Source organism: Nasonia vitripennis (assembly GCF_009193385.2).
Source record: "Nasonia vitripennis strain AsymCx chromosome 2 unlocalized genomic scaffold, Nvit_psr_1.1 chr2_random0004, whole genome shotgun sequence".
NCBI classification, from domain to species: domain Eukaryota; kingdom Metazoa; phylum Arthropoda; class Insecta; order Hymenoptera; family Pteromalidae; genus Nasonia; species Nasonia vitripennis.
This window is the reverse complement of record NW_022279610.1, coordinates 3,246,030-3,265,217: the sequence shown is the minus strand read 5'-3', so window position 1 is coordinate 3,265,217 and position 19,188 is coordinate 3,246,030. Positions and strand designations below refer to the sequence as shown.

Below are 19,188 nucleotides of genomic sequence, written 5' to 3'. Positions count from 1 at the left end.
TGTTTGGAATTAAGTTTGTGTGGTTTAGTGTCGTGTCGTATCATAGAAGGCCTACCTGCCAAACAAAATGCCAGAAAACAAAATTCTGTATTTAGCCACACAGCTTGCAGTGTATAAATAAATATTAGGGTTGTATAAGATATTTACACGTAGCTAAGTCTGATATAAATATTTTTTAACGAAAGAGATTGTCACCCTGTTAAAAATAAATACATATTTTTTGTATGTATCTTTAGTACGTACTAAAAACATGTAATTTTCCTGGTAATACGTATTAAAAATATGTACTGATTAGGGACTGACTATTTAAAATATATTAAATATAAATATAAGTATTTGATGTGGCCATAAATGGTGTTATTATCCTTATGATACTTCCATTTATGGCCACATTAAATACTTACATATGAAAATATGTATTTATTTTTAACAGGGCATCATATCCCCTCTACTGTCCTATTATACGATGCGTCTCTCTGACTGGTGTGAGAAACTTTTCCGCTATTTGGAATATACGCGATCTTGATTTTCTTAGATCAAGTAAATCGTCCACGACAAATGAGAAAATTATTATGAGTATACCTTGGTTTACTTGCATGCAAAGGTCAAGCTTGAGAACGAAACTTCTAAACTTCGTCCAGTATATACTGCGTTACTGCCGGAAGATCCGTTACTGGCAGCAGTGGCAGCATTACGGAACGCACCCTCCTTGCAAATACTTGATTATGTCTGCAACTCCGTCTTTTTCAGAATAGGAATGACCCGATGATACTCGCCGTCTCAAAAGTGTCACTGTGCTTGCTGTAGAAAAAACATAAGACATATAATAAGTAACATAAGACAAATTGTGGCAAACAATGTGTGCTGTGGTCTGTGCTTTTTTAAGCTGTTAGAGCCCATATCGAGTATACGTCTATATACGCGTGGTGTTTTGTAGTTAATAAGGCGAAGGAAAAAAACCTCTATGCTAAGAAGATGCGACTTTAGTATCTCTCACGTACGCATGTATCGACGAATACGCGATCGTCACCTTTACACACGTTAATCATTAAGTACCTATAAATAATTTTGTATTCTTACAGACAAATAGAAAAGTGAGCATACCTTACTTCTCGTTCATGACAGTCCAGCTTAGAAGGACCGGAAAGCAGCAGCAGTATTTTAGCGCAGTAAGCCAGAAAAACTAAAATGGTATAGTTCTCGTGAAGCCTCTATAGGTATTCTGTGATGTGATGTGCAGTACGTGTGTGCGAAGGTATCTTATCGGTGCTACATATACAAAAGCCAGCGCTCTATACACTCTTCGTATATTCTTCTTTGCTCTGCTGCTGCTGCTGCTGCTGCTGAGAGAGAGAGAGAGAGAGAGAGAGAGAGAGAGAGAGAGAGAGAGAGAGAGAGAGAAGAGAGATAGAGAAAAGAGAAGAGATTCTTCCTTATTCTCTGTGTAAACTTCAGTATACCTATTTGACTGGTGATCGCGATAGATTTGCAAGTCAAGGCGCCATGCGTAATCGGCAATTTGGCAACACAGTCTGATGCTATACACTCCGCACGTCCAAACCCGATAGAGTGGGGGGGAGAAAAGTCGCGGTGGCCCGGTGGGGACGGACAAATTTTAAACCTTCTGCGCATCTGATACGCGCCCACCGCGCACATTTTTCTCTACTCGAGTAGTTCAGTAGATTCTGCTGAAGTTTTCAGTACCCGCAACTTTTTTTTCTCAGTGTAGAGGAGCGAAGCGCCGCTGCGCCGGTGGCCAGTCTGAACTGGTACAGTATAGTCACTTATACATGCGCCAAGCTCTCCACACAACGCAAATCGTCTTTGTGTTCCATCGACCGTCGTACTTAATTCTCCATTGGTTTCGAGTGCGCACAAGACGGATTACGAGGGTTTTGATCATGCGCAGAGAAGATGGAGGATAAATGGCACATCGTCCAGTTTTCTGAAGAAGAAGAAGTGGGCATAGTTCACGCATCGTGGTTAATGGAAAATTCCACTCATCCAAAACTGGCGAGCTTCCAGCAGCAAACTGGATCGTTTACGCCTTGAGCAGAACATTGGCGGAAGCAGGTACTTATTGTCAAATTTAACAATCACCGTAATTTGCATGCGTCTAGTCATTGTTAATAACAGCACGAGTTATAAAGCCGTGAGAGGCCGGGCGGAGAAAACAATAAGCGCTGTCCTCGGCGCCGTTTATGCCACTATATCATTTTTTACCGGCACTTTTTCCGAACCATTAGGGGCTGCGACACGAGGCGGAAATAATTCGTAATAAGAGACTCTCGCGATACTTCTTTTTCTTCTTGAGCAGCGCGGCAAACGGCGGTCTGCAAGAAAGTTTGTACACGTGTGGCGCAAATTTTCTTCTTCGTCCCGAGTAAAATTTGCAGCGTTTAATCGTGCGGTATTTGTCATTCGCGAGAGCCGAAAAGCCGAGCGAGAGAGATCGAGAGAGTCATGTGTTCCTCGAGCTCTCACTGTACGAGCAAAAAGAAGAGTATATGGGGGGTGAGGTGAAGGACGACGCGGAATTAAGCGAGGAAGAAATTACTACAATTTTTAGATACAGTATCCCGTTCGATCACGTTATATCGGATAGAGGGAGAACGATTACTTTTCAGACATTTTCTACTTTGGAAACAGTAGGATGCATATCAAGGGAGAGAGATCTTGATCCACAAGCCCAGAAATTTCGGCCGTTGCATATCGCACTGGGGAGTAGATCACTGCGGCGCGCATCCGAAAGGGCAAGACACAAACTTTTCGCGTGCGAACGATCGCATGCGATCGTTCGCGTACGGTCGGGCTCGGTCAATGAGAGAAACACGAGCTGTAGACACGTGGACCTCTCGGCGCGTCGCAAAGAGCTCGAGAATTCGAGTGAAAAGCGAGGGAAATGCGAGCGACGCACCGCCACGCCGCTGCGACCGGGAAGCGCTCTCTAATTGGCCGAGCCCGATCGTACGCAAACGATTGCATGCCAATAATCGCCTCCTGACAATAGCCACACGTTATGATATAGTTGCGGGACGTATGGGCTAGACTCCACGCCCATGTATAGTAGCTCCCGCAGCCAAAACGCAAATACTGCGCAGGGGAGAAGTTGCTACTGAATTATCGCTGCGTAATTGCGTCGCGGTTGCTGGTGGATTTTTATTTATTGTTGATTAATTACGACTTACGGACACGTACGCGAGGGAGACTAGATGAGGGCTGTGCTTCTTGGGAAATTCTGGCTTCTTCTTGCGGAATTTCGGTGTCAATTTGCCGCTGGTGAGAATGAGAAATAACACCTCGGGATATGATCGATATTTTATTACTGGTAATTATCGGTCTTGTTTGTTTCTCCCGTATGAAAATACGAAAACTCCGACAAAATACCTCCGTAATACCTAGCGTATGCGAAAACAAACAAACGAAAAATCCGCAACTATTGCGCAAGCCCCCGAAGAATGCACCGCTCTATATTCAGGTACAAAATTCATTTCTGTTTCCGGCGCGAGAGAGGTAAAAGTGAAAGGTAAAATATTATTGACGGTGCGCACGTATTTAACTGTCAATCAGCGGACGCGTGTGCATGTCTCGCGCGGCAAACTGTCATTTAAGTATTAGCCCTCGTGCCAAGGTTCAATCATGTTTTTATGGTGCGCGCGGTATGTATAGAAAAAAGTAGGTCAACTGAGCGAGATAAAGGCATATGTAAATTTCCGAGCGAATCTTGACTATTTATCTAATTGTTATAGGGCTAAAATAGAAAACAGTCGTCCCGCGCGAAAGCGAGTATTATTAGGTGAATTGCATTTTCATTTAAAAAAACTTGTCACGACGTCGACGAGAGTCAAGCAGAGGGGAGGGGGGGAATCAATTTTCGGTGCATAATGCAGAAGAATCATATTTTTAAATTCGGAATTCATGTATAAAGGATGAAGTTGATCATTTAGAATTCACCGAACCGGCGCGCGAGGAACTCTTTATTGATCTTTTTGTGTAAATGTAGGCTCCAATTAATCTCGATCCTATTTTTTGTTATCTTTCATGGCAAGCGACGCGCTAATGAAAGTGCGTAATTAATGTATCGTGACATAGCATCAAAGTATATATACACACGACCTTGAGTTTGCGCAGGATTCAGTTTTACTTTTTTGATAATCGTTTTTTTGTTCCTCACCGCCGCTGCATGTGAAAAGCTTTTCTTATGTGTACGAAGTGAACGAATTTGCGAAAGCAGGGGTTAAGTGTCAGATTTTCAAAATTTAGTTTCGGTCCAAAAAAGCTCTAAATTTTTGGAGAGATTGTACGTTTCAAATCTACCAAGTCGCTAAAGATACGATCTTACTTACTTTTCCATTTCTGTATATCTTTCAGAAACTTACGATGATGCTGTGGTAAAATGTAAAATAGCTGAGCATTCATCAGAAATAGAGGATAAATTTCAAGATTTAAAAGATTCTAAATCAAGAAAATTAAGACATCAAAGAAGATTGAGGTCTTTGTCGAGTGAGGACGAAGAGATGTTAGAAAACAAAACTAAACTGTCCAACATCAGTGACTTTCCAAACCCACCAGCGTCACTCACAGGTTCTAATAGTAAATTTGGTATGAATGGTATACATACTTTCTTGTTTGTTTATCAATGCTTTTAGAGTGCGAAATAAATTCTGTTTTGTAGATAAAGTCTTTCAATTTTTTAAGTTTTATAGTCTCAGTTTTTAAATAAAACATGTATGTACAGTAATTCCATTTAAATCAATCATCTGTTAAATTCCATACTTGCTAAAAGATATTAAAAATATCACCATATTCAGCGTTTCTATAATAATTTTTAATCAATTTGAGTAAAAAATGAGCTTCTTTCAATTGATTTTATTCAAAATTAAAAGAATTTATTTTTCTAATTTCTAAAATATTAAAATTCTAAAATATTTGCTATCATTTTACAGAGAGCCAGAGTAGCGAAACGACTCTTAAAACCACTTGTGATGAAAAATGGGAATGGACAATTGTACAGTTTTCTGATACAATGAAAACGTGTGCCATTCCAAGCATTTGGATACAGCCTGATAAGAAAAGCTGTTGATGGCCTCCTTATAAAACAGAAATAATTCAACAATCTATCGAAGAAATGGACGAACCAGATGATGACTGGAAAAAACGAAATATTTCAGAAGTTTTTGGATGTACAGGTAAATTATCTAATTCTATTAAAGTCAATTTACGAATTCTGTTTTTTATAAACATTAATGTTACACGGGTACTTTTATGGCAAATACAGAGTTCTCATATTTGCATACATTTCATGTATTATTATAATTGCATTTTATTACTGCGCACATAATTTGTTCTTTATTATAAATAGATAATTTTGTAACTTTTCAGAGAAATATGCAGCAGCTAAAGACTTGATTGGGAAATTGGAAGCCAAAAAAAATTTGTTAGCAAGCAGCTCAAAAAGTCAGCCTAAAGATTCATATGAAACTAAATCATGTAAGTTTCTATTTGTATATATTATTTTCATGAAATGGAATTACTCATACGATAGATGAGATAATTACAAAATGAATTACTGAATTTTCATTATTTTGTTTTTTTTTCTTATTTTCAGCATCACCAACTTTTGGCAGTAGTAACATATCCATGTGGTACATTGTACAGTTAGTGAATGATGAGGAAATGCATATAATTCCGGGCTTTTGGATGAAAGACGACAAAACTAGCACTGCGTGGCCCCCTTATAGTAGTTCATTTGAAGATGTGCAAACATCTATTCAAGATAGAGAAAAGCCAAAGAGTGACTGGACCAATCGTAATATTGCAAAAATATTGAAAAAGTCAGGTACAAATAACAGTACTTACTGTGTAATCAAAAATTGTATTCAATTGTATCAAAAGTGTCCAGCAAAAGCTGATTATTAAAGTATTGGTTTTTTTTTTCGTTTTAAATGTAGTAACTTACAATTCCGCCTCGAATTGGATCAAGGAGCAGAAAAACCATCAGGAACAGAAGAGCGAATTCAACAGCCCTGATTCCAATCATGACCATGGCATAAGGGAAAATATACCCCCTACACATAGTAAGTTGCAAATTCTTAATGTATGTATCAGTCGTAGGATAAATAATATTCGCCAACTTACGAATTGTGACACCGCAGATTTATTAATCCAAACTTTATGAAATAACTATTTTCGTTCATCATCGAGCCCTCAACGTGTAATGCATATAGACTGTGTAGTTTGCTGAATTTTCAGGTAGCAGAAAATCTGCATTGCTTTTCAAATGCTATTTTTGCCAACGATAGTCTCTATATGCATTCTTTATATTCAGGGCTCTGGTTCCAAGTTCCAGATCTCGATGATGAATAAAAATAGTTATTTAATTAGGGTTAATATTTATACCTATATATGTGTTTCTGCGTTCAATTAGTTATATTATTATTATCAATAATCTTTTGTTTATAGAGTTTGTTAAAATGCAAAGGAGCTCAACGAAAGCTGACAACGAAGATCCTTTTATTATAGTTATTATAAGGAATAGTGATGTAGAATACCCAGCAATAGTTCCAAAGTCTTGGATATGTGATAAGGGTAAAACAGTAAAATGGCCTCCGAAGTTCTCAAACCCCAATATAATTGCATTAAAACAAACTCCTAAAGAAGATTGGTTTCAATGCAACTTGAAAGATGTTTATTGGACTACGGGTAAATTGAATGCTATATAAAAAAAAATATATAAATACTATTACTATAATAACATATTTCAATTACTAGCTACGTTTGATTATGAGGAGGACATTCAAAAAGTTAAAATAGCAGAAAATTTGTCTGGCGCAGAAAATGTTGAGGAAGCATTCAGAGAACAGCAAAACCCTAGAGGAAACAAGAAGAAATAGAGCTGTAAAAATAGTGAAAGTAGTGAGGATGAAATAAATAGTAAAGAAGAAAACTAAAAAAAGTAATAGGAAATAATAAAAAAGATAATTTTGGTACAAACAAATCGTTTTCAAATCATGCAACATCGCTGCATGAACTGTCTCAATTGTTAATAACCTCGCCGAAATCCGTAGTAAATAGTCAAGATAGTCAGGGCTTCAAGAAAATCATACCGTCGGGTATTCAAAACCAAACGGAAACTATCAATGAACCTTTTGAGAAAGTTAAGAGAAAAACATGTTTAAATGAGATTATGTATAAAAATATATTATTTTTGTCATTTTAAAAGATTCTGTCGGTCAACTCAAAAGAAGAAAAAGAAGAAGACGAAGAAGTAGATAATGAAGGTACGTGTACAATAACGATTTAAATTTATTTTAATTTAATAGTAATTTCATTGAATCATTGTACTTAGTACTTGAAAAATATCTTTTTTCAGTTGTAAATACTTTCGAAAAAAAAGAAAAATATTGAAAATCAAATGAACTTAAATAATAGCAAAGCAAAGCCTGCAATAAAATGTATAGAAAACATTACAAATCAAAAAAATCTCCCTTTCAGTTTGATCGCCAGTTTTTTAATTGCAAAACGTACTTGTAGTTCAGGCAAAAACTCTTTATCAAAGACTTCATCTATTAATTTGAATACAAAAGGTAATAATTAAATATTTATAGCCTGTCAATTATCTATTTCCTGAATATAATCGATAATTGACGAAAGCAAACATTTCTTTCAATAATTTCAAATTTATTTCTAGAAAATCCTTGATACATTGTCAACGAACAACTTGGCGATAAACGTTCAGATGTTTTAAAAAGTGATCCTCCTGGGGGTCCAAATGATGACGATGCATTGAATGACGATGATTTGAATGAAATTTTAGGAGATTCAAAGGATGAACATTCAGATGATTCGAGAAATAATTATGGTTCCAGGTTCAAGCCTCCTAGAATTGATGAACATCCTGAGGCTTCAAGAAAACGAAAACTTACTGGGTGTTCAGAGGGTTTGAGTACCAATAAACGTACAGGGGGTTCGAGAACGAAAGAACGTTCAGAAAGTTTAAGAACTGAGTCCACAGCACTAAAAATTAGTGAGTAATAATACTAAAAATTTTACCGGTGTCGTCAATATGTGAAATAAGTGTACATAAATTTTTAATTCATTTAACATTTTTTAAATCGTATTTATAGCTATATTTTTACATTTTTTATTCAAGGGTTAGGATAGCCAAACGCAAAAACAGATTTATAAATAATTATTATGTAAAATCACCTATCGGAAATTGCTTATGGCCTTTCTAACAACATGAAATGTTTATAATTAGAAGATAAACTGAAATGAAAATGATTTTCAGATGAGAGTAATTTTAAGTCTGAAGAATTTATTAATTTACCTATAGATAATAAATTAAATGTGATTGGAAGTAAGTAGATACTGATTTTACAAATTTTATTCATGATATGCAAAACATTATTGAATAATTTATAAAATTATTAGTGTAACAGCATCAGATAATTTCTAATCAAGCTAAGTTATCTGTACGACTTCAAACGTCCTGTAATAGTTGTAACAATAATGCTGCTCGTGGATATATCAATATGAACGATACATTATTAATCAGAAGTCATTTACCAATAGAAGACCCAGACGTCTTTGCTAACTTTGAGAATGATTTGCAATCAAATGCGACATTTAGAATAAAAATTGTGAGTATTATGTTGACATTTGTAAACGTGATATTTTGACCACATTCAATGTATGATCAAAATGATATAATTTTGATCTTAAAAAAGATTTTTTTTTCAATATTGAATAATTTTTAATGTTTTAGTGGAATTACTTGCAAGCATATATCAATAAAAACGACTGGAAAAAATGCGTGACATTATGACCAATGTGGTGACCGATATTGTGCAAGATTTTTATAGCTGTACAGGACGAACAGGAAAAAAACAGTTTAATCAGACTCTCCTATACTCCATGATTGAAAGTAATATTATTTATTGCAATCACTTGCTCAAAATTTAAAATATTAAAATTTATATTCTACAAATTATTATTTTATTCTGTAGTTGCGACAACAAGAATTGTAAATAAAAATTGTTCACCATAAGGGAACTACAAACATATATGAGCAACGATTTGAAACATGCCAAAAATCGAGCTGGTGGTTATGGTAAGGCTAATGTTCAAATCTTAATTTATTTAGTCAGTAAATATGTTGTACTTAAGTGTTATCGTTTATTTTAGAAAACAAACGTGGAGATGGATAAAAAAAAATGAAATGCCAAGTCATCAAGCCGACAAAAGAAAAATGATAAAAAAGAAGATTTAAAGAAACTAGCATTATCTTTAGTACCGGATGGTTCAAACAGTGATGCAAATGAGTCCGGTTAATGCGAAATAGTGACTTCGAAAATGTGTTTAAAAACATTAGATTTAATAGTTAACTTAGTTTTAACTTAAGTTTATTTCAATGCTGGTAAAATGCAAAACCTTTTCCATGGTTCTCTATAATTAATTACTTAACTTCTTTATATTGTCAAAAAACATTATTGTAGTTTATTTTTACTAACAAGCTAAGTAATATAATGTATTGCGAGAGCGATTAAATTAGTAAATAAGTAATACAGTTGTACTATAGAAAATTGCATGTATCTAGTGATACAATAAAGTAATTACATATGTAGAATATTTAAAAAATAAATATTTATCTTCATTACAGAATAGTGAAATATAAGTAGCATGATTGATTGAATTGTTTTTTTTTTTTTTTTTTATAAATTTAACAACGTTGCATCATTATCGTTTAATCAACGTTTATACAACATTGGATGTTGGTCTATTCGTGTGACCTTTTAAAATAATATACGCATTTGCAACGTTAAAACAACGTTGGAACAACGTTGATGCAAGTTGCGTGAACTATTTAGGTAAAAATTTAACAACGTTGAAACAGTGCTAGACATACGTATTTGCAACGTTTAAACAACGTTGGCACAACATTGCTAAAGGATCCGCAAACTTTTAGGTAAAACTTCCTTGGCCAAAACAACGTTGTACCAACGTTGCTCCAACGTTGGTACAACTTGAAAATTTAACGTTCGCGCGTATATTTTTCAACGTTGTAACAACGTTGTTTGTTATCATGGTAGGTGTTGTTCAGCACGTCTTAAAGAGTCGCGAATCTACATTATAGTACTCTATAGGAAAAGTAAGATTTAATTTTAATTTATTCATACTATGACTGTAACATCATTAACCAAGATGTTTTTACGACTTTCTCATCAGCAACACTCATCTTGCATTGATGTACTTCAGCTGGGCTACAGATTCAGACCCTAAAGGCGTCAATAGCCAAATAAAAAAAGCTATTCTCAGATCTGGACATGGAAATAACGTACTACCGCTAACTACTAACACTTCCGAATTTTTGAAGGAATATAATAAATGTAGAACACTTAATTCAATGTATAATGCATCTTCAACAGGGCGGTGTCGTTGCCAATGTGGCGGGTGATGCTCAGGCAGACGATAGCGACGATAGTAGTTTATAAAACTTGAAACTGTTTATGAAGCTTCGAACTGTTGAAACGACAATTAAATGATTTTGAACATCCTTGATAAAAATTGTCAGTCGTACACCCTGATTGGAAATTGGGTGGCTGTCAATTGTACGCGCATAAAATAAATATTATAATATATATATGTATAGAATTATATATCTATATATATATATATAATTATTGATATATATATCTAATATATATATCAATCTATTTGCGGTAATTTTAATAGATATATCTATATATATATATATAGAATTATATATCTATATATATATATATATATATATATATATATATATATATATATATATATAATTTTTATTTTATATATATATATATATATATATATATATATATATATATATATATATATATATATATATATATATATATATATATATATATATATAGATCTATATATATATATATATATATATAATTTTTAATATTCTGACATCAATATAACGCAGTATACAGTTAAACAAACTTTAACTTTAATGTGACACTTAAAGTTTAATAATAAGTTACTGTTTTAATCAATTTTTTTTAATGAGGTTTTTTGCTATTTCGATTTGATAAATATACAATGTCATTGTTATCCACATCAATCGGTATGATTCTTTCCAAATGATAAATACAATTATTAGTTGTTTTATTAGCTAAACTTATTATTTTATTAACTATATGATTTTTTGATTGATTTTTAGCAGTTCCTTTTTCTTTGTGTTGGTTTCTAAGAGAGTTTATTAATGATTGCTATATACAATACCTCAAGTTCCTCAATATTAATGTTATAAAAATTTAATTTGATGACCAAATATTAAATACAACTGCAAATGCTATAGCAAAAACATCGCAATCGTAATAATAAGTCTGATACTGTAGTTGTTTAAAAGATATGCGTAAATTATTTATCTTTATTTGGAAACAGCCTATAAATGAAAATTTTATGATCATCATCAAAACATTTTTTGTAAATACCATCACAAATTCGTATTGCATTGTCTTTGTACCACAAACAAATCCAGTGTCTGCTTGTTCTTGAACCAAAATCTATATGTATAGATAACTTTTTTGATAATATCAAAATTTCAGGTTGCTTACTAGATAATAATGAGACATCATATTTTTCTATTTGATTACAAAAATTTCAATGTCTTCATTTTCATGATAGTCATTGATTAAATAATCAATTTAATTTGGCGGCAAACATTTAGAAAATTGAAATTCAAAAAAATTAAAGCATAAAAGGCAAAAATTAAAAAACTGAAATTATAAAATTAAATAATTTCTCAAACGAAAATGTTAATTGAAAAAATTGTACATTAAGACACTATATTATTTTTATATAAGACAAATTTTATTTGTGAAAGGTACATAAATGAAGAAGAAATACCATCATATTCTAGAAAGATATATTTCCATCTTTGAATGCAAGAGCAGATATAACCTTTTGATGACCTTGATATTCTCTTTTAATCGTACCAGTTCCGATATTCCACAGCCTTGCAACACCATCTGATGAACCTATAAATGTTAATATTCATGGTTAAAAAATTAACGATAAATTTATTTTTGTGCACATTTTTAATGCACGTAGCAATACTACATAGGGTTTTAACTCATTATACCATTTAACGCTTTAGGACATCTAAGTAAGTCAGAGTCACAAATTAATGTAAAATAGCTATCACTAGCACAATTAAAACGACCTATCTCTGATGACTATCATTTTAAAATCGTATATTGTTATTGTGAGCTATGGCAATTAGCTACTCTGTAAGTTAGTTGGTAGTGCGGCATGCCGTTAAGTTGGCGAGCGAGCGTCGCTTACACAAGTCTGAGATTCCAACGAGTTAGGACATGTGTGACGAGACACGAGTCTCGCACATGCAAATACGTGTGAAGGCGGCCGCAATAGACGCGGCATGCGCAGCGAGTGCGCGCGCAACGAACGAAAGACGAATTTGCACGACGCGGAGTGAGCGCGCGTGCGCAACATTCGCACGAGCGATGCTATAGAAAATTTGAGTACGTTATCTCTTAGTAGGCTAAAATACTTTGAGGCAGCTGCAGAATAAGAATATTAGATCGGCACCATCATGAGCCTCCTCATCGCGAAATACTTCACCGGCTCGCACGACCGAAACAACACCATCCATCGATGCCGCCTTAAAGGACATTCGCGAGGCACTAGTCGACATTCGCAACAAACAGGAGAAGGCTCTCTAGGTACAGAACATTGTGTCTGAGACGGTCTCAAGGACCGAGCAGCGACTGGGACCACTGGAGACGCGACTTAAGGCCCTTAATGAGCTGCTTGCACTCAAAACTCGCTTAATCAATGCTAAGTCTACCATCTCTGAACTGCAAGCACAATTCCAAGATCTCTCATCGAGGAGCCTTTCAACGCAGCAGGACAACAGCAGCAATGTACCTAGTACTGTAGAGATTCACAGCATTCACAGTAAACTAGCAGAGGTTGAGAGGCGGCAAAAACAGTCCTCGAACAGTGCTGTTGTAATCACGGGTCTGCACTATACCCGTGACACCTCGCTGCACCTCCTAGTCCACTCAGTGATGAATGCGCTTGACCCCACGGTCCTTAAGAGAGACGTAGCATCCGTCAGGGCCATGGGGAGGCTTGATGCGGCGAACAACACCGCCGGGTTGACAGCAGACTACCACCATTAGCCACCACCATCTCATCAAACGCACTCGCCCGTTTGATTGTCGTCGCCAGAGCCAGGAAACGTAAGCTACACACCACCGAACTGGACGCCAGCTTGCTGGAGGAAGCGAAAGCTCTGAGACCTGACCATCAAGGGCTCATAAACATCAATAAGTTACTCCCTTCAGACGCCCACAAGCTACGTTCGAAGGCTAGGCTAGAGGCCAAGAGGAGGCAGGGCTGCCGAGCCTACGTGAGGGACGGGAAACTTTACATGCGCAGCAATGATGACAGCGAGCGCAACACCGTCATTACCACCGACGCCGAGCAAAATACTTTTTTAGCTCGGATTTCACCTGCTCCCAACACCAATCAACGCTAAATCTATAACGGCCACGCATCATTCCACCACACCATCCATCAAGCTCATCCGTCATGTCTTTGTCCTATTCTAAGGTTTCTCTGTCTGAAGGTCTAAGGGTCTGTCATTTCAATGCAAACTCTCTTACAGGTCACATTAAGATGATCATGCTCTTCTTGTTTACTCGCCCTTAAGTCTACATAATAGCTGTAACTGAAACCTGGCTGTACGACAAGATTACATCCATCCCTATACTGGATGATTACTTACTGTATATACGCGACAGAAACAGGAACGGAGGAGGTGTGGCCCTTAATATACACAAATCACTGACGCTTAGCGTTATCTTATCATCTGATGGTGACTGGACGGGCAAGCTAGGCAAGCCTAAATACTTTTTCTGTGAGGTATCGGCAAAAGGAGTTTCACGATAGTTTCACAATTAAGCACGACAATACACGCCAGTTACAAGATAATATCACATATATCACATATAATGTAACAAATTAGTCGAGAATCACAGCTAAGGGGTCAAGCCTGGGTTAAATCCTGCAAAAAAAACAAAAATATATTCTTCTTACCAAAAAATTTTTGATTTGATGTAATTTGAATAAAAAATTCTATTGAAAATATATAAAATATACACCATTTTTATCGAAAAAAAAACATGTATATACCTTGTACAATCATTAACCAAAATTCATGACATTTCACTATATAAATAAGTGTTTTCAGACACTTGCCACGGCTTTTTGAAAGATCCGGACCGTCTTCTTTACTCTATCCGGGCTTAAAATGTACCTTAAATATGCCCCCTCGGACCGATCGAGAGACATTGCTAAAAAATATAAATCAAATACTGCTAGCAACAAATTTTGTTATCTAAAAAATATCAATTAAACATTGCTAGACATAAGGTACATTTTACACACAGGTTTAAGGTACATTTGAAGCCCGGATAGAGTAAAGAAGACGGTCCGGATCTTTCAAAAAGCCGTGGCAAGTGACTGAAAACACTTATTTATATAGTGAAATGTCATGAATTTTGGTCAATGGTTTTACAAGGTATATACATGTTTTTTTTCGATAAAAATGGTGTATATTTTATATATTTTCAATAGAATTTTTTTTTTCAAATTACATCAAATCAAAAATTTTTTGGTAAGAAGAATATCTTTTTGTTTTTTTTTGCAGGATTTGACCCAGGATTGACCCCTTAAGAGTATCGTTAATCACCATGGCATTGAACGCTGTTACATTATTGGTGCATGTGCCTTCGAACGGCAGCTTTGAATGCACTCAAGGACGGAAGATGTTCCGCTGTAGTAAGTGCCGCGGTAGTAAGGTAAGTCCTCATTAGGCAGCGCAAATAAGTCAGCAAGATAACCGGGCCGCTTGTGAACGAAAAGCTTATACAAAGTAATACCTTAATAATAATTGCGCCGGTGGTTAAGTAATAGCCAGCACAACTTAGCATAGTAAGTGCCAAGCTCAGAGTCTTTCCTAAGGAAAAAGATAAAGCGTACCGCAGAATTACAAAACCTTTGCAATTTGATCGCAAGGTAATCCGGAAGGTCCATATAGACAAGACAAGCGTAGTCAATATACGGAAGAACTAGAGCGTTGACTAGTTGGAATTTTAAACTAATAGGGAGACAATAACCCTTAAACCTAAGGCAATAAAGAGCAAAATGCGCATTAGAGTAGGTGCGACATACATAAGCATTCCAAGAGAGAGTTTTAAAAAAGATTACGCCAAGGTTTTTCACAGAATCGTCGAAAGGAATTGGTACTCCGCCCACGACGATGGGTTCAATTCGCTGCAAATCCAGACGCATGTGGTGCTGAGTTGATCCAACAATCATAGCCTTCGTTTTGGCAACATTCAAGAGGAGACCATTATCCTGATACCATTTAAGTATACAGCTGGCATCCTCATTAAGGGATGCAACAGCTCGACCAATATTGCCAGGCGGACACTGTGTATATATATATATATATATATATATATATGGCAGATATTCGGTCTCATTAATATTGCTAATATTAGAAGCTTCCAATAGAGTGAAACGTAAATCCTCACGTATGTAAAACCCAATACCACTACCAAGAACATACGTAACTCCTTCCACAGTAGCAGGGTTTAGATTTTTCGAGGAGACAAGATCTCGATCATTAGGAATAAAATTGTAGCCAGGAATAACTCAACACAACAGAGAAAATGTCGTACATAAGAGAAAAAAATGCAACTACGGATAGATTCATGACAGCAAGACAAATATTCGTGCGGAACTGATGAAATAGTGCGAAATATGAAAAGTGCCATTGTACAAAGTTAGAATATAATATGTTATATGTTAAGTTTTTTCTTTACAATACCAAATTATAATACAAAAACATATATATATATATATATATATATTTGAAGATCATCGGCAAACAGCATACACGACTTACTACAGTGTCGAAGAACTGAGACAATCATTAATATAGATGAGAAAAATCACAGGGCCTGGAGAGGATCCTTGAGGTACACCCGACGTATTAGGAAGAAAATCAGAAAGGGTGCCATCGAGGTCAACGACTGCCAGTAGCGCTGTTTGCGTGCTGTAGTTGCTACGAAATCCAGATTGGTACGGCAAGATAAGGTTATTATCTTCAAGGGATGCAATAACTTGGTCAGTAATTATTTTATCAAACACCTTGGCAAAGTGCGGAATGTTCACAACTGGACGAGTATTGCCCGGGGAGGTTGGTGACGAGCATTCACTAAGCGGCACAATGACCGACCTTTTCCAGATAGATGGATAGACTTCGCTCACAATCGACAAGTTAAAAAGTTCCGTGAACAATGGATCAGAGAAAGCTGGCAAGGAGAGATCGGGCAGAAGGTCAGCCAGAAAAGCAGCTGAAGAGAACCTTCGAAAATCGCGCAATATAATCAGCAACTCTCGCTTTGCAGGGAGATAAAACATAAAATCGATCAAGAGGTAATCATGACCATTGATGTAAGGAGCAGCGGATTTATCGTAATGCATAATCTTGTCGCCGCAATCACATAATATGACATCTATCCCCGTGTCGGAACTATCGGTATGATGAGTAGCACCAAACGGGACAAGGTAAAAATTATTTTCATTAATCAGAATACGAAGATGATTGCCATAATAATTATCAGAGAGAAAATCAGAGTTAAGATCTACCGCAACAACCACATTACCGAACCGAAGAGAATGATTTTGTAGACTTGAAGAATTTAGAAAGAGTATGCCCTTTAGGTCTACGGTGAACACCACCCAGCAAAACTTTTAAAGCACAATCAACACTGACAAGCAGATATTCGGTCTCATTAATATTGCTAATATTAGAAGCTTCCAATAGAGTGAAACGTAAATCCTCACGTATGTAAAACCCAATACCACTACCAAGAACATACGTAACTCCTTCCACAGTAGCAGGGTTTAGATTTTTCGAGGAGACAAGATCTCGATCATTAGGAATAAAATTGTAGCCAGGAATAACTCAACACAACAGAGAAAATGTCGTACATAAGAGAAAAAAATGCAACTACGGATAGATTTATGACAGCAAGACAAATATTCGTGCGGAACTGATGAAATAGTGCGAAATATGAAAAGTGCCATTGTACAAAGTTAGAATACAATATGTTATATGTTAAGTTTTTTCTTTACAATACCAAATTATAATACAAAAACATAGAATCTAAAAAATTGTGCAATATATACTTATTTAATGAGATCTTTAATGTCGTCGTAGCATTAATCGTATAGAAGTCCAAATCATAGAATCACTTACTAATAATTAAGAAAATGTTCGCATATTTAAACACTCGCTAAATCCGACAAGGTTGAGTGAGTTTACGAACGCATTTCAAATTTGCGCCAAACAAAAGTTGATGCTTTCATGAACACAGGCCGCGATAAAGTAAAGAAGTTACGTAATCAAACACTAAACTTGCGCCACGTACAAACGAAAATAAATAAATAAGTGACCGACAAGAAAGGCCAATTTACTAGAACGAAAGCAACGCATAGGAGCCAAAAGAGATTCAGAGAGGCTAGGATGCCTGCGCTAGAGATCTCTCTCACCACACAAATCACGCCTGAATGCACACACAGCCAAAGAAGAATCAGGAGACAGTCTTGATTCACCACAGAGAAAAGAGAGAGAGAGAGAGAGAGAGAGAGAGAGAGAGAGAGAGAGAGAGAGAGAGAGAGAGAGAGAGAGAGAGAGAGAGTTATAGAAGACGCTTTCTTCCTAATCGCAAGAGTTTTTCTTTCAAGAGTGGACATCGTTTACCAAGAGTTAATTTTATTTTTCATCATAGTTTTTGAAAGTGTTTGATCCTTTTTGCAATTTTAATAAAACATCAGAATTAGTTGCCCGTTGTCATCCAAGTGTACAAGATTTCAAATTCAACTAAATTTGAATAAACAGACCAGAGCACCCTTTGGAATAAAACAAACAACCCACATTTCATTTACCTTTTCTTCACATTTTTCGTATTTAACAATTAGATCATTCTTTAGGCTCTTTGGGTTTAATTTTAGATTTTTTGACTAAACAACTTACACCAAGGATTTCAAAGGTAAGAATTTATTGTAAATATTTTAAATTTCCAAGCTTTTTCCGGCCCCAACTCGTCGCTAAAAACAGTGTTCTTCTATTACATGTAACTTTTTAAATACAGCTTGTAATGAAAAACCAAGTCTGTAACGTGGTAGTGTTAAGTTTAATAAATCGTTTTACTGAAGGAAATTTTGATCGGACTTTTTGTTTTTCTTAAAGTTTGGAAATACAAAATACCCCGTGGCGGATTTGCGAAGCTAAAGCTATTTGCGACGACATCCCCTTAACATATAAATCTTGCAAAGATTTATTATCTTATCGGATGCTGTTGTACAGTCGCCAACGTATTCTAACTGTGCTGCTCAAAATCTGCTGTAGGGTAATGAATGAAATAGGTTAATGGATAAAAACCAGCGTAATGTAGCTATGAATGTGCAATAATACTGTACAACTTTATACTTAAAAATACCTGTAAATATAAACTGTGAATCTGCAGTAAATGCGACGTCCCACACCCATCTTTTTACATCATGACATAATGTTTGAACCTCAGAAAAGTCTGCTGTTTTCCATATCTTCGCAGTTTCATCAGAAGAAGTTGTTACAAGAAGCCTGAAAATAAAAGTATTCTATGTAATAAATGTTGATTAGTGAATTTCTAAAGTATATGCATTCCTATATTTTCTAATAAATTTTTCATATATTTTATTAATGTTAAAAAATACAGTAGCGTCTTGATGGCAAGTATAAGTAGGGTAAATATAAAGTATACGTATGTATACATACACTATGCCATCAGGGAACACTACATATACTCTGAATTTGCTTATTAACCTATTGATTTATAGTATGGAATCTTAAATATTTTAATTAAATTTTTATTATAATATAATTCTCTAAACATTACGTTTTAGCAAAATAGTTATAATAAAAATTTATTGGTCATTTTTTAAATTTTTGTTTATGCGACACTTTTTTTAATTACTTGACGTCAATAAAAATAGATTAGACATTTGTATGTTTTCTATGATTTTTCTTTTATAAAGATATACAGTCATTTT

The 19,188-nt window shown here is 35.3% G+C and overlaps 2 protein-coding genes across 3 annotated transcripts in view; one reads left to right on the top strand and one right to left on the bottom strand.

The window, feature by feature from the left end:
- The first annotated feature begins 1,963 nt into the window (after positions 1 to 1,963).
- Positions 1,964 to 9,112, top strand: LOC107982158. 2 transcript variants are annotated; one of them, XM_031924020.2, is made up of 13 exons: positions 1,964 to 2,073; positions 4,372 to 4,602; positions 4,947 to 5,189; positions 5,383 to 5,490; positions 5,609 to 5,839; positions 5,952 to 6,077; positions 6,463 to 6,702; positions 6,772 to 7,586; positions 7,691 to 8,026; positions 8,153 to 8,359; positions 8,434 to 8,642; positions 8,768 to 8,926; positions 9,009 to 9,112. In XM_031924020.2, the coding sequence occupies exons 3-8, from the start codon at positions 5,129 to 5,131 to the stop codon at positions 6,891 to 6,893; spliced, it is 888 nt and encodes a 295-aa protein (XP_031779880.1). In that variant the 5' UTR covers positions 1,964 to 2,073; positions 4,372 to 4,602; positions 4,947 to 5,128; the 3' UTR covers positions 6,894 to 7,586; positions 7,691 to 8,026; positions 8,153 to 8,359; positions 8,434 to 8,642; positions 8,768 to 8,926; positions 9,009 to 9,112. The 2 variants fall into 2 exon arrangements, with proteins under 2 accessions (XP_031779880.1, XP_031779881.1); XM_031924021.2 differs by having other exon boundaries at positions 4,372 to 4,611.
- A 2,731-nt stretch (positions 9,113 to 11,843) lies between these two features.
- The window catches only part of LOC100115934 (target of rapamycin complex subunit lst8), a 281,302-nt gene continuing 273,957 nt past the window's right edge, over positions 11,844 to 19,188 (bottom strand). Inside the window, exons 6-7 of the mRNA XM_031923991.2 lie at positions 18,597 to 18,739; positions 11,844 to 12,032 (exon numbers count right to left, since the gene is read on the bottom strand). Coding sequence (XP_031779851.1) covers positions 11,911 to 12,032; positions 18,597 to 18,739 — 265 coding nt within the window. The 3' untranslated portion in view covers positions 11,844 to 11,910. The remainder of the gene's footprint in view (positions 12,033 to 18,596; positions 18,740 to 19,188) is intronic.